The 15350-nt window shown below is 40.8% G+C and overlaps 2 protein-coding genes across 2 annotated transcripts; both read right to left on the reverse strand.

Moving 5' to 3' along the window:
- Positions 1-2213: 2213 nt before the first annotated feature.
- On the reverse strand, positions 2214-3158 carry LOC311627753 (olfactory receptor 10A3-like; the record flags this gene model as incomplete). The annotated part of the gene is made up of 1 exon (XM_084894313.1): positions 2214-3158. The coding sequence occupies one exon, from the start codon at positions 3156-3158 to the stop codon at positions 2214-2216; it is 945 nt and encodes a 314-aa protein (XP_084750439.1).
- Positions 3159-11571: 8413 nt separating this feature from the next.
- Positions 11572-12519, reverse strand: LOC311627815 (olfactory receptor 10A3; the record flags this gene model as incomplete). Its single annotated transcript, XM_084894423.1, has 1 exon — positions 11572-12519. Exon 1 carries the CDS (start codon positions 12514-12516, stop codon positions 11572-11574), a length of 945 nt encoding a protein of 314 aa, XP_084750549.1. The 5' UTR covers positions 12517-12519.
- Between the last annotated feature and the right edge of the window lie 2831 nt (positions 12520-15350).

The raw sequence follows: 15350 nt of genomic DNA on the forward strand, positions 1-15350 counted from the left end.
AATATAAATTAGTGCAGCCACTATGGAAAACAGAAAAGAGTCTCCAAAAAGTTGAAAATAGAACTTCCATATGATCCAGCAATCCCTCTTCTAGGTATATAACCAAAGAAAATGAAAATGGGATTTTGAAGAGATAGCTGCACTCCCATGTTTATTACAACATTATTCACAATAGTCAAGATATGAAAACAATCTACATGTCTGTCAATGGAGGAATGGATAAAAAAGTTTTATGTATACACTACGATAGAATATTCTTCAGCCATACAAAAGAAGGAAATCCTGCCATTTATGACAATATTAATTAACGTGGAGGGCATTGTGCTAAGTGAAATAAGCCAGACAGAGAAAGACAAATACTGTATGGTATCACTTATATGTGGAGTTTTAGTAAATAAGTAAAATTTGAAGTCTAACTTATACAAACAAACCATAGAATGGTGGTTTCCAGGGGCTGCAGTAGTAGAAATTGGGAGTTACTGATAAAAGGATATAAACTTTCAAATACGAGATAAGTTCTGAGGATCTAATTAATGTACAGTATGGTGACTATAGCTAATAACGTATGTATACTTGAAAGTTGCTAATAGACCTCAAGTGGTTTCAACTAAAAAACACAAAAAGGTAACTGTGAGGTTATGGATGTGTTAATTAACTTGATTGTGGTAATCATTTCACATGTATGCATATCAAACCATCACATTGTACTCTAAATATATACAATTATTTTTTTATACCTTTATGGATTTCAGAGAGGGAGAGAAAGGGAGAGAGAGACAGAGACATCAGTGATAACAGAGAAATATCATTGATTAGTTTTCTCCTGCACACTACCTACTGAGGATATGTGATGATCAGGAATTGAACCTTGACCTTCTGGTTCATTGGTCGAAGCTCAACCACAGAGCCACGCCAGCCAACTAAATATATACAATTTTAATTGTTAATTATATCTCATTAAAGCTGGGAAAATATATAAATTAGGGTATTAAAAAAGAAAAACAATTTATACAATCAGTGAATGAACACATGACTAAAGAATGATTAGAAGAAAACCTGTATTTAACTTCCTTTTTTGTTTGCTTGTTTGTTTGTTTGTTTTTTTGTTTGTTTTAGATAAGCCTTATCTTGTTGGGTTTTTTTTAAGAGTTATGAGAAAGAAATTACAGGCTATCAGGGAATAGAATTCAATGAAATTTTTTTGCTGATGCTTCTTTGATGTTTGACTGACAACAGTAGTATACAACATTCAGATATTACGCACAGTTTCAGCAATCTGCTGGTGAAATATTAAAATGTAATCTAGCTGAAATGGGTTTGGCTCAGTAGCATCAGCCTGTGGACTGAAGGGTCCCAGGTTCGATTCCTGTCAAGGGCATGTACCTTGATTGCGGGCACATCCCCAGTAGGGCGTGTGCAAGAGGCAGCTGATCAATGTTTCTCTCTCACCGATGTTTCTAACTCTCTATCCCTCTCTCTCTTCCTCTCTGTAAAAAATCAATAAAATATGTTTTAAAAATAAAAAATTAAAAAATAAAACGTAATCTACACTAATAAAAGAGAAAGATGCAAATTGATTGTCCCTTCGCAAAGTCCACCAGCCAATCAGGAGTGAGTATGCAAATTAACCCAACAAAGTTGGCAGGTTGATTTGCATATGCAGGTGCTGAGCTGCTGGGGACAAGGAGAGGCAGAAAGGCGGCTCTGAGCTGGAGCAAAGGCAGAGAGGCGGCTCCAGCCGGAGCAAAGACGGTGTCAACAGCCTGGGGATGGAAGGCCCATTCTTGAATTAATCTTCATGCATCAGGCCTCTAGTTTAGTAATATTTATGAAAGTTTGCAAACTCACAGTTGTTTTAACCCACCAAAACTCAAGTTGGAAAACCAATTCTGCAGAAATTAAAGCACCAATGTTTATGAATGTATAAAACTAGGATTTTTATTTAGCATTCTCTAAAGGAACAAAACTCTAACAAACACTGGTATGACCTTCCATAAACAATTTTTTGAAGAAACTGTATTATACTGAATATCAAGGAATAAATGCATCTATAAAAATAATGTGTATTAGGTAACCCTTATGTATTAGCAAATTTGTAGAACTCAAAAAGGTATGCATATTCATACCAAGAAGTGCACATTATTTCCAGCATTTATTAATTTAAAAGAATTTAGTCAGACAATGACCAAATATCACGTGGCTTCCCAGCACAGTCAGAACATGTGCAAATCTACCTTTCTTCGCCAGAATTTCATCAAAGCTCTTTTCATCTCACTGTTTCGCAACGTGTAGATCAGTGGATTCAGCAGAGGTGTGAGAAGTGAGTAAGCCAATGACATCAGTTTCTTGGTTTCTGGGGAGTAGCCTGATTTGGGTTGTAAGTAAGTCATACTGGCTGTGCCATAAAAGAGGGTGACAGACGTGAGATGGGAGGCACAAGTGGAAAAGGCCTTTTGCCTCCCAGTGGTGGATGGCATCTTCAGGATGGCAAAGAGGATTCGAATGTAAGATAAGAGTATCAACAAGAAAGGAACCATGATGATCAAAATGGTGCCAGTGAATGCATAGATTTCAAAGAAAAACGTGTCTGCACATGCAAGCTCCAGCACTGGGGGCGTCTCACAAGAGATGTGGTTGATTTCGCTGGGGCCACAAAAGGGAAAACTAAAAACCCACGTGGTCTGCACAGTAGCCACCATGACCCCCGAGGCCCAGGAGAACATTACTAACTTCATGAAAACCCTTTTGTCCATGAGCATTGGGTAGCTCAGAGGATGGCAGATTGCAGCAAATCTGTCATAAGCCATTGCTCCCAGGAGAAAGCATTCAGCCGCACCAAAGAAAAGAATGAAATACATCTGTGCAAAACAACTCACAAATGAGATGGACGTTTTCTCAGTGGAGAGAACCACCAGCATCTGAGGCATAATGACTGCACTGAAGCTCACATCCACCAGGGACAGGTTCAGGAGGAACAGGTACATGGGAACATGGAGGCTCTGTTCCAGGGCGATGATGACTATGATGATGGCATTTCCTATCAGGGTTGCCAGGTAAACCACCAAGAAAGCCCCAAAGAGCTGCTGTTGGAGCTCAGGAAAGTTAGAGAAGCCCAGGAGGATGAATTCAACCACAGAGCTTTGATTTTGCCTTTTCATGTCAGTAGTATAGCATACCTTGTTTTTATGGACATGGTATATGAGTATGAAGTCACCATCCAACAGCTGTGTCTGTGTCTGCATTCACCCAGATATTCTTGGCAGATGTAAAAAGGAATCCATCCTGAAGATGTTCAGTTTGGTAGTTTTGGAGAATGGCCAATTACTCAGATTAATGAATCTGACAAATAAAAAGGAGGAAGTGAAGAATTCTGGCTCAGAAACCTTATCTGTAAATTACAAAACATTTCAAAGTTCTTTTGCAACTTTTACATTATGTGGTTTGAAAATTAAACACAACCTTAAAACAAACAAATGTTTTATAATTTTAAGTTTCACTCCCATGCCATTGCTACCAATTTCATTTGTTTTTCTCAATTTTAAATAATATGAAAAATTTTTAAAGCATTAAAAAGTAGACAAGTGGGAAAAGATACCCACAAAATGTTTATTACAACTTAATTCAAAGTGCCGAAACCGGTTTGGCTTAATAGTAGATCGTCGGTCTGCGGACTGAAGGTCCCAGGTTCGATTCCGGTCAAGGGCATGTACGTTGCTTGTGGGCACATCCCTGGTGGGGGGTGTGCAAGAGGCAGCTGGTCAATGTTTCTCTCTCATTGACGTTTCTTGCTCTCTATCTCTCTCCCTTTCTCTCTGTAAAAGGATCAATAAAATATATTTTTTAAAAAAACTTACGTAATTCAAAGTTACAGCAAAATTATTCTATATTTATAACAAATATGTATCATGTTCAAATATCAATCATGTACATGATTTGATTACATATAAAAGCAAAGCAAGAACACACAAAGTGGGATTGTAAAAAAAAAAAAGTCCAATTTTGGTCATTCTGAAACTAATTTAAATGTTTCCATTCTCTCCCTCTATTTTCTCTCTCCTCCTATTCACCTTCTCATCAAGAACTTCATTTAATCATTAATTATTCAACAAATACTGCTTTAGCAACTAACATTTTCTAGGCTCAGTAATCTCAGGTACACATTTGATCCCACAAAGAGCTGGAAACCCTATATAAATTAGCATTCCAACTTGACTTCAGTACTCTAACTTCTCCCATTATACTTTGCCCTATTTAAAAGTGGATAGATTTTTAGTCCCTGCCAGATGGCTCAGTTGATTGAAGGGTTGTCCCATACACCAAAAGGTAGTGGGTTCGATTCTAGGTAAGGGCACATACAGGAGGCAACTGATGGATATTTCTCTCCCCCCACCTTTCATTAGATCAATAAAAAATGTATCCTCGGCTGAGGATTTAAAAATATAAATATATATAAAGGTGAATAGGCTTTTTAAATTAGAAAATTTAGGGTATCGTATGAATAAAATAGAAAACCTTTTAGGACTGACTGTAGGCATGTTATGGAACAGAATGTTCACGAGTGGTAAAGGGCAGCTGACCACAGATGCTCTAAGTTCTCTAACTTACCAATCACTCCCTTCTGTAGGTTTCATCCTTGTAATGGAAAAAGGTAAGAATTAGACTTATTTACCAAGTTCCCTTCCAATTCCAAACTTCTAAGATTTGACAATTAGTTCATGCGTACTTCTACCCCTAATTATTACCTAAGCGCTTCTCTAAAAAAAAAGAGAGAAAAACAAATTGAATAGCATCAAAACCAAGAGTCTACTGATTCAAATGTGGCAGCTGTGTCTGGTGATTCCTGAGAGCAGAGAAATCCCTTCAACAGCACCTCCAGCTCTCCGGGAGAAGAGCTGTACATGGAAAACCCACCATTAGGCACACAAGCAGAAGCCTAAATTTCTTACCTATTGACTCTGTCTCTTTAATTTCACATCTCTGTGTCTGATGTTTTACCTTTGGGCAAAGCCACCTTCTCAGAAATACCACTCAGAGATTTCCTGTACTGATTCTAGAACATTATATGACATAGAATTATGTGCCCTGGAGAATCCCTCCCTGGAGAATGTGGAATCACTTCACAAACACTTTCCCATGTTCTCAAGTGATAACTAAAGAGGCTTGAACTTGGCCCCTCGGGCGAGAAAGCTCAAGAGCAAGCACCTGGAGCCACCACTCCTTCCTATTCCTAGAGGGGGGAAATGCCTCTCCACACAAGAGACACAATTTCACCGTGACTTCTCCCAACAGGAGGGGAGAGCAGAGGCTGAAGAAAGGCTGTAAATGGGGAAAGAAGAGAGCGGTGGGGTGAGGGGTGGGAGTGGGAGCTAGAGGCAGAGGATCTGAGTAGAGGGGATGCACAGTTTGGGCAGAGGTTGGAAAGCTGAGGCAAGTCTATGGAAGCTCTGTAGAAAGCCTGGGTGCCTTCCCCCCTCCCAGAACTTTGGATCATTTCTAGTCCAAATAGAGTCACTGAAACCTTTTGAGAAAAATGGCATTACAATTGTTTCCATAGATCGAAATTTTAAAGTAGGAGTCAGAAACTCTGGACTAGTTTGTATGATTTGAGTAAGTCCCTTAGCTCCTCTGATTCTATTACTTTCCCTGTAAAATCAACATTATGTCATTAAACTCATGGGATACGTGTGAGAATCAAGGACTCGGGGATCAGTCCAAACTGGCTGGGACAATTAATAGGCCCTGGGCTGTCCACAGGCTCGGGTTTACCCAGAACTGGGTGTGGCCAGAATGCAGACTCCCATCGTCTGTTTCTCCTCTCTGTTTTCCAGGAGTGGGCTTCATTCTCAAGGAAGCTCACCCCTCCTGGCAGCAAGAAGGATTCACTCTGGGTAATCTGTATCCAGTGGGAAATGTGTCGGTTATCCTGAGGAAAAGGGGTTTTCATTCACAAATTCTAATCCAAGGGCCCTTCCAATATCATTCACCAAGGTGGGGTAACACCCCATGCACGACCCAGTCACCTGCACTAGGTGTGAGAAATGCTGCCTTGTATGTAGTTTCCATGACTCATGACCCATAGCATCCCCTGTGGGCTTCCATCATACTGATAGGTTTAATTATTGGTGTCAGCAATGGGAATGCAGGTGATACATACTTTGTAAGAAGTCATCAGGATATTGAGGCATGATTTTTACACTTTCCTACGTGTGTATTAAATGTCAGTGAAAAGTGTATACAAACATTCAGATATGAGCTAACAGGGATAAAAAGAAAGTGACTTTACTAACATGGAACTATAATTCATAGCCAATAGTCCTAAACTGATAAAACAGAAATCAAAATGTGGAAGCTATAACACATCTTCCTCAATGATTGACAGAAAAAATAGACCAAAAACGAGATTGAAGTGAGAAGATTTTAATTACAAAATTTTGATTTAACAGATGATAATGAGAGTAAATATAAGGCAAAAACAACACTTGTTATGTTGCTAACACTATACTTCCCAAAATATTTATAAAAATTATTTGTCAGAGATAAAATAGTATAAATTCAAATACTTGGCAGTCATACACATAACTTACTTTGCAATAAAACTGTAAAACAGCCCTAACCAGTTTGGCTTAGTGGCTAGAGTGTCGGCCTGCAGACTCAAGGGTCAGGTTCAATTCCAGTCAAGGGCATGTTCCTTGGTTGCAGACACATACCCAGTAGGGAGTGTGCAGGAGGCAGCTGATCAATGTTTCTCTCTCATTAATGTTTCTAACTCTCTATCCCTCTCTCTTCCTCTTTGTAACAATTCAATAAAATATATTTTAAAAAATCAACAAAAACAACACTGCAAAACAGCAAACAAATAAAGAAAATTAAAGTCTTGGAAATTTTTAAATATTCTGAAAGTATCTCATGTTAATAGGAAGTCAGCAGTGAACCATAGACTAATAATAAATACATTTTTAAATTACGTAAACACATATTCATTTATTATTGTGTCCATAACTGAATACCTACCTGGTTGTTTCCTAAAATCTGCTCCACCCTCTGCATTCCTCATCTCAGGTAAATAACAGCTTAAAGCTTCTAGTTACACAGGCCAGAAGCCTATGAGTCATCCTTGAATCCTTTTTTCTTCTTCTCCCAAACCATATCAAACCCATCACCTATCTGTGGCTCTGTCTTCAAATTACAGTGTTGAAAATTCTCACCTTTCCTAACGCTAACACTGGGGCCCGGCTTAGTTTCTTCTCTTTGTTGGATAATTGCTGTAGTCTCCAAACTTCTTTCTTCCTCCCTTCCTTCTGCTCAAATATTTCACTAGCACCCTATCCCATTCAATATAGAAGCCAAACTCAAAAATATAAAGATCTGTTTCCCACCTGGGTTCTCTGGGCTCATCCTTGGCACATCCCCTTATTCACATCTATTCAGCCATGCAGCTTCCTCGCTGTTTTCATCTCACAGCTGCTGCCTCTGTTTTTCCCTGACTATGCACTATTGCTCTCAAAAATGCTAACTCCCTCATGTCCCTTTGCCCAAGTTGGCATCTTCTCCATGAGATCGTCCCAAATCAACCTTTTTAAAATTGAACTCCAACAGCAACACTTCTACTCTGGTTTATTTTTTCTCAACAGCATGCCTCAGCATAGACACATCTAAATCATAAGGTTATGGGAAGGTTAAAAATCAAAAGATATTATAAAATAATATAGTTACTGTTAGGTCGAGGCTGGGGGGGAAGCCCAGAGCTGATGCAACCATCTGCAAAGCCCTTGAATCCTGCCCAGACTTTCAATTTTTTAAAATATAATCAAAGAGTCTGGAATATAAGGTTCTCCCTCCTCCCAACTGGTGGGCGGAGTTATGACATTACTGGCACCAGTCACAGAGACATCTCCAAGACATTGAGCCATCAATCAGCACCTGCCAAAGTGTCCTGGAGCCCACCCCTTCCTGTTCTGCCCTGGGTCCAACCCTCTCCTGTTCCTCCCCTTAAAAGGACCCCCAGACCAGCCACGTGCTGCTGATCCTCCATGTCCAGGTGGCAGCCCAGCTGGGTCCATCCCCACTCCCCAACTCCTTCAATTCTGACTTCTCTACCTCCATAATGAGTCCCGCTCATTACTGGGGAATAAACTTTACTTTAAAACTCCTTGGTGGTCAGTTTCCTGCGCCTCAAACCTTACAGTTACATAAAAGGAAATTTATGTAACTATTATCATTGGGGGGGAAAGCATTCTTTGGAGCAAGTGTAATGCCCAAGTGTCATAAACCCCAAAGACTACCAGGGAGCCGAATCCGATGCAATTGCAGAAAGCCTGTTTTTATTTTGGACTAGTCCGAGCCCAGTCTCACCTACACCAACGAGGAGGATCAAACCGTCTTTTGATCTCTCCGGCCCGTGGTCTTCAATAGCGCGTCCGCTAGACCTCTCGGGCACTTCCCACAGGGATCCCTTCACACACTTTTACTGCGGCCAGACAGGCTCTCCGGATTCAGAGTCCCTCAGTCTTGGAGATCGCGGACAAGGCCCCATATGTAATGCCCAAGTGTCATAAACCCCAAAGACTACCAGGGAGCCGAATCCGATGCAATTGCAGAAAGCCTGTATTTATTTCGGACTAGTCCGAACCCAGTCTCACCTACACCAAGGAGGGCATGGGCGAGAAAGAGGAAGAACTTAACATATCAATGGGTTTTATAGGGAGTGTGGTGCCGCTACCTTGGCTGACCTGCTTGGTTGGGTTAGGCCTAGGGTCCAGTTACCTGGAGCTGGACCCGCCCCACCCTGCCCTCTCACCCCACCTGCCCTCTCGCCCCGCCTGCCCTCTTACCCCGCCCTGCCCCCTCACCCCGCCCTGCCCTCTCACAAGAAGCATTACTATAGACAAAGGGAGTTTAGAATATAATAATTCTAAACCCACAAGCATCCAATAATACAGTTAGTTGCAAAATATATCCAGCAACTATTGACCAGGCAGCTGCTGGAAGAAATACAATTTAGTAAAGGGTTATGAAGAAAGGGCAAAGTGGCCCAGCCAGTGTGGCTCAGTGGTTGAGTGTTGACCCATGAATCAGGGAAGTACCTTACAATTCCTGGTCAGTAGCACATGCCATGATTGTGGGCTCAATCCCCAGTTAGGGGGAATGCAGGAGGCAGCCAATCAATATTTCTCTCTTATCAATGATGTTTCTATCTCTCTCTCCCTCTCTCTGAAATGAATAAAAACATATCTTTTTTAAAAAGCCATGGGCTGACTGATTCTTGGCAAACGAAGGAAGGAAGGAAGGAAGGAAGGAAGGAAGGAAGGAAGGAAGGAAGGAAGGAAGGAAGGAAGGAAGGAAGGAAGGAAAGGAGGGAGGGAGGGAGGGAGGGAGGGAGGGAGGGAGGGAGGAAGGAAGGAAGGAAGGAAGGAAGGAAGGAAGGAAGGAAGGAAGGAAGGAAGGGAGGGAGGGAGGGAGGGAGGGAGGAAGGAAGACAGACTAATTTGGGAAGAGAAAAAGGGATGTCAGGGGTCAAGAAAGGAAAGGACAATTTAAGGTGTAAAGAAAGAACATAAGAACACGATGCAGTGTGCAAATGATGTTTTGTTGAGTTGTATATTTGAAACCTGTATGGTTTGAGAAACCAATGTCACCTCAATAAATTCAATTAAAATGTCTTTAAATAAATAAAGACAAAAGGAATGAAACAGCTGAATAAACTGGAGAACATATCAGATGGCAAGAAAGACATGTTTTGACATGCTTTAAGCAAGTTTTACATTTTAAAAGTTCACTTTGTTCTTATCCACAATGATTGTGATTGGAAATCTTAGTGTCAACTTCAAAGCCAGGAAAGCATGATTTCAAGTGTTAGCCTGTTAGCTGCCCTGAGATTAAAGTTGGTCTTGCCAGAATTGTTATTTAGATTAGAATCATTAGCAGATCCTTTTGAAATGAGCAGTTTTTGTCAAAGCCATAACTACATGGAGAATCATCATGACTTTGAAATCATCCTGTATGCAACCAAACCTTGAACCTTATCTGCTCAACTTCATTCCTCTGCGGGGGTAGAGACATAGGTGTGGTGGACTGGCTTCGTGACCTCCCCAAATCAGTGATCTTCCAAAAGACTTTGAATTCCAAAAGGACAGAGGCTATATTTCCCCCAGGGAACGTCACATTAAGTCACCCCTAACAAAAACTTGTTTAATCAATGAATGAATAAATGAAACAATGAACAAAAATAAAAATGAAGTTGTATATTTGTCTTGGGATTCAGGGATTGGGGGATTTGTATGTGTGTGTGTGTGTGTGTGTGTGTGTGTGTGTGTGTGTTTCTCCTTTCATTGAACCCTTTAACGAGAAGGAAATTTCAGGACACCGAGATATATAATCCGATTAAAGGATTTCTAAATGCCTGTTTAATGCCCTATTGAGAAGATTATACAACATTCAAATATTACTCAAACTGTTTTCAACCATGTGATGATGAAATTTCCTTTTGTGAAAATCTAATCAGTTTTGCATCTTTACTTCTCATCTTTGGCAGAGGCAGTAGTACATACTTAAAAGATTGCTTTTCCCTCAGCTGAATGACAATGTGAATAGTATTTTATACCTTTGTTATTATCCCTGAAGCAGAAACTGAGAACAATAGGAGCTCACATGTTATAGATTCAATAAAGGGGACCCCTCTCGGTTTATGAACATTAGCAACATTAAAATAGGAGCCAAACATTAAATGTTTCAAATGTTGCTAGAAGAGAAATTATTACTTCTTTCTCTCCATATGATAGTTAATGATGTGATTCAAGGAGCATGGAAGATATGCACGAATAATTAATCATTTAATTTCCCACAATTAATAAATGAATCACCTATGTTTAAAAACAGTGGTCTATAACTGAAAAAGATATTAAAACTATCAAGTGAGACTTTGGGGGAGTTCCCATGTAGTTCTCTGGCCACCAACTTCCTGATGAATATCTGGGAAAATATCTGTGTAGATCCAGGAAGAAGAACCAGTTTGGTCTCCCCAAAATAACTGCACTTTGTTTAGTCATCCATGGAACAGGTTTTCACTCCAGAAATAAATATCTCATTCCTTGGTTAGTCTCTTGAAACTTAACTCTATTAGTGCAGCAGAGTGGGCCTTTGGGTCCATCTGAAAAGTAATTCTACAATAGCTGTTAAAATTTATAAATGTGTATATTTCATCGCATAAAGCCAACTTTGAGGATTCCATCATACAGAAATAAAACATCCGTGCATAAGAACATAAGAAAGTAGGTGTTCATTGAAGCTTCATTTTAGTAATTCAGTAATGATTTGGATAATTACAATTGAGGAACTAATAAAATTATCAGTTGTATTATATGTTATGAAAACTTACATATTTAGAAAAACAAATGACAGCTGTACACTATTAACATATTAGGGAAGTAGCCCTAATATGTTACTGAATTTCAAAAACTAACCAAATAAGCATATCCATACCAAGAAATGCAGAATGGTTGGCCATTTATTGAATTACAATAAAATAGAGTTTAGTTAAACAATGATCAAATATCATGTGGCTTCCCAGCACAGTCAGAAGGTGTGCAAATCTACCTTTCTTCGCCAGAATTTCATTAAAGCTCTTTTCATCTCACTGTTTCGCAACGTGTAGATCAGTGGATTCAGCAGAGGTGTGAGCAATGTGTAAGCCAATGACATCAGTTTCTTGGTTTCTGGGGAGTAGCCTGATTTGGGTTGTAAGTAAGTCATACTGGCTGTGCCATAGAAGAGGGTGACAGAGGTGAGATGGGAGGCACAGGTGGAAAAGGCCTTCTGCCTCCCTGTGGTGGATGGCATCTTCAGGATGGCAAAGAGGATTCGAATGTAAGATAAGAGTATCAACAAGAAAGGAACCATGACGATCAAAATGGTGCCAGTGAATGCATAGATTTCAAACAAAAAGGTGTCAGCACATGCAAGCTCCAGCACTGGGGGCGTCTCACAGAAGAGATGATTGAGCTCATAGGGGCCACAAAAGGGAAAACTAAAAACCCACGTGGTCTGCACAGTAGCCACCATGACCCCTGAGGCCCAGGAGAACATTACTAACTTCGTGAAAACCCTTTTGTCCATGATCATTGGGTAGCTCAGAGGATGGCAGATTGCAGCAAACCTGTCATAAGCCATTGCCCCCAGGAGAAAGCATTCAGTCCCACCAAAAAGAAGAAGGAAATACATCTGTGCAAAACAACTCACAAATGAGATGGACGTTTTCTCAGTGGAGAGAACCACCAGCATCTGAGGCATAATGACTGCACTGAAGCTCACATCCACCAGGGACAGGTTCAGGAGGAACAGGTACATGGGGACATGGAGGCTCTGTTCCAGGGAGATGATGACTATGATGACGGCATTTCCCACCAGAGTCACCAGGTAAACCACCAAGAAAGCCCCAAAGAGCTGCTGTTGGAGCTCAGGAAAGTTAGAGAAGCCCAGGAGGATGAATTCAACCACTAAGCTTTGATTCTGCCTTTTCATGTCGGTAGGGGAGCGTATAGTGTTTCTATCGACATTGAATGTTCATTATGACGTCTCCGCCCCATAGCTGAGAGTTCCAGTCTGAAATTCTTGGCAGAAGATGAAATGATGAGCTCATTTTGACAGATTTTCAAATTGTCAATTTTGAGAATGGCCAGTATATTAGAATAGTATGTGTTTCAAATACAAATGAAGAAGCCTTCCTCTTACCCACGAAAGGATTTTTACTCAGAAATCTTGTTTTAAAAGTACCAAATAATAGCAGGTGGCTTTCCAGCTTGGGCCTGCAATAATGCCTCCGACAAAGAAGAGGGTGAAAAGATGCAGGACTGTTCCGCCATCAAAGAGGTAGTGACTGTAGAATACACCATCAACATTCACAAATGCATCCATGGAGTGAGTTTCAAGAAGTGTACCCTTCGGGCACTCAGAGAGATCCGGAAATTTACTATAAAGGAGATGCTTGTTATCTCACTTCCCGCTCTGAGCTTTGAACAGTTCTCTGCTGTATTCTCGGTGCCTAAAACAGATAATAAATGACCCAATAGGTGCTAAACCAATGTTAACTGAATAGTTGGAAGAATAAATATTAAAATTAGGAACATCCTCGCGCTGTCATTAAGGAATATTAGCATCTGAAGAAAAAAATAAACACAAGAAAATAGGAAGCCCAAGAATTAACTCATGATTTTGTAGAATTTCGAGGCCCTTGTGGGATTGGAAATACCATTGCATTAGGCTCTCATCCTGATTCTGCCACTACCATCAAGATGAGTGTCTTCCTCTCCCCACTCTCAGGTGCCCCTTGTGTGTGTATTTGAGTGTTTGAAAATAGCCCTGGACATCCCTCTGGCTCTGACATGAGTGTTTCTCTGTTTATTTGTTTTTGTTTGGTTGGGTTTTTTGTTTTGTTTTGTGTGGGGGTTTTTTTTCATAGAAATCTTCAAGCTGCAGGGCTTCCTTCCATTCATATGACAGCCAGGCTGAAGGGACCCTGGAGCAGTGGTGAGCCTGCTTGTAGGAGGCACACTGGCTGCCTGAGTCCTGTGGGCCAGCCAATCGCAATCAGACCTGATCATTGCCTTGCAGTCCCTGCCCTTCTCAGCCCCCTCTCTGAGCAGCGCACCTCACTTCTCCCCCTTCTCCTCCCTAGTCACCCAGACCAACTCTCCCCGGTCCCCAGGATCCCATCACTGTCAGGCTCAAGGATCTTTAAAATCTGGAGTCCTGACCACAGTAAGTTCGTCCCCACTCACCACTCCAGCTCACTGCCTCCTTTCCTCCCCTTCAGCCTGCTGCTCGCCCCTCCCGCACACCTCCACATTACTAAATGGTCTCCTAACTGGCTTCTCTATCTCTTGTAACTTCTACAATTCACCCCTCATACCTGCGCCAAAAAAATCATCCCTTCTCCCAGACCCTTCAAGGTCTCTTATCCACGGAATAAAATGCCCACTTCTCAGGCTGGCATTTAGGGGAAACCAGAGTGGGAACAAGTGCCGTAGAAACTTACAGAGGGAAGACTTACTTGTGAGTGGAGAGGGAGAGGGAGCAGTTAGTTAAAAGCGCAGGATGTCATGGGTAGAAGAGCCATGAAGGGGAAGGAGGAAGGCATAAGGAAGAAGGCTGACTTGCTCCAATCAAAGGTGTCCGATTAGCACTAGAACAGAGGCCTGCTGGTCTTTGTGTGATGCCTGCCTGAAAACCAGTAGGATTTTATTGTGGGATATGAGGAAGCCAAGACAGAAGGACAAGCAAGCTAGAGACAGGTTACATTGTCATGTTGTCTTGAGTTCAGATCATTAGGTTATTAGCTGAGGGGAAAAGGCAAGTTGATTTACTGAGTTTGACCATAGTGATATATTAAAATCAAATGTCTGTATTAACCATAATAATTATATTTTGGATATCAAAAAGTCTTTTAAAATTAATAAAGTAGATTCTGCAAGAAAAAACATGTAAGTGCCATTTCTGATAGACAAAAGTATATATTGAGTTCTGAGTGTATAAAAATTACACCAAAAATAAGATAATTTAGAGCATCCTGTTAAAAATAAACAGGCTCCAGGAGACTGATAAAGTCACAGAACCAACCCAAATCGCTGCCTTCGTGAGTGATTAAAAACAACAGCTGACCCTGAATGCCCCATCTTCTCCCTCTAACATGAGCTACCCTCTGCTGGCCCAATCCACTGACATGTGCTCTGACTCCATGGTTAACTCTCTGTGTGACTTAGGCAAATCACTCCCTCTTCTGAGTGTCACCTTTCTGCATGATCAGCCTTAGTTCTGAACACCTCCAACCCCAGCTACAAACCTTTATGAATTGATGATTCATGCAAGCAGACTACATATAGCTCTAATCATTAACCACATGGTTGGATATATGAATACTAAAGGCAAAGTAGTTGACATTCTTACCTGAGCACTGAGCTATCTCACTTGATGGGCATGTCCAGTTATCAATGAGAAGAACTATAAATGTAAACCCAGTAATAGTTACATAAGCAGAAACTAACCTGTTGACTGCCTCTGATTTTCATCCCAATTAAGCAGGTTTCATCTCTTTAGCTTAAAACAAAAAAACAAACAAACCAAGAAACCCACTTCTCCCATAAATACAACTCAGTGATTCACTGGGCCAATTTAATGACATTAAATGGCATTGACTTGTTGACCTGGGAGAATCCTTCTCTGGAGAACTAACACTCAATGGATGTAGACTTTCCCGTATGGACCTAAGAAAGCTCAATGCACAAAATTGGAGCAACACTTTTTCAGGTTTCTACAGGGAATAAACAGCTCAAGAGACTCAATTCCCCCATGGCCTCTCC

Source organism: Pipistrellus hanaki, assembly GCF_964339955.1.
Source record: "Pipistrellus hanaki genome assembly, chromosome: 9".
In the NCBI taxonomy this organism is placed as follows: domain Eukaryota; kingdom Metazoa; phylum Chordata; class Mammalia; order Chiroptera; family Vespertilionidae; genus Pipistrellus; species Pipistrellus hanaki.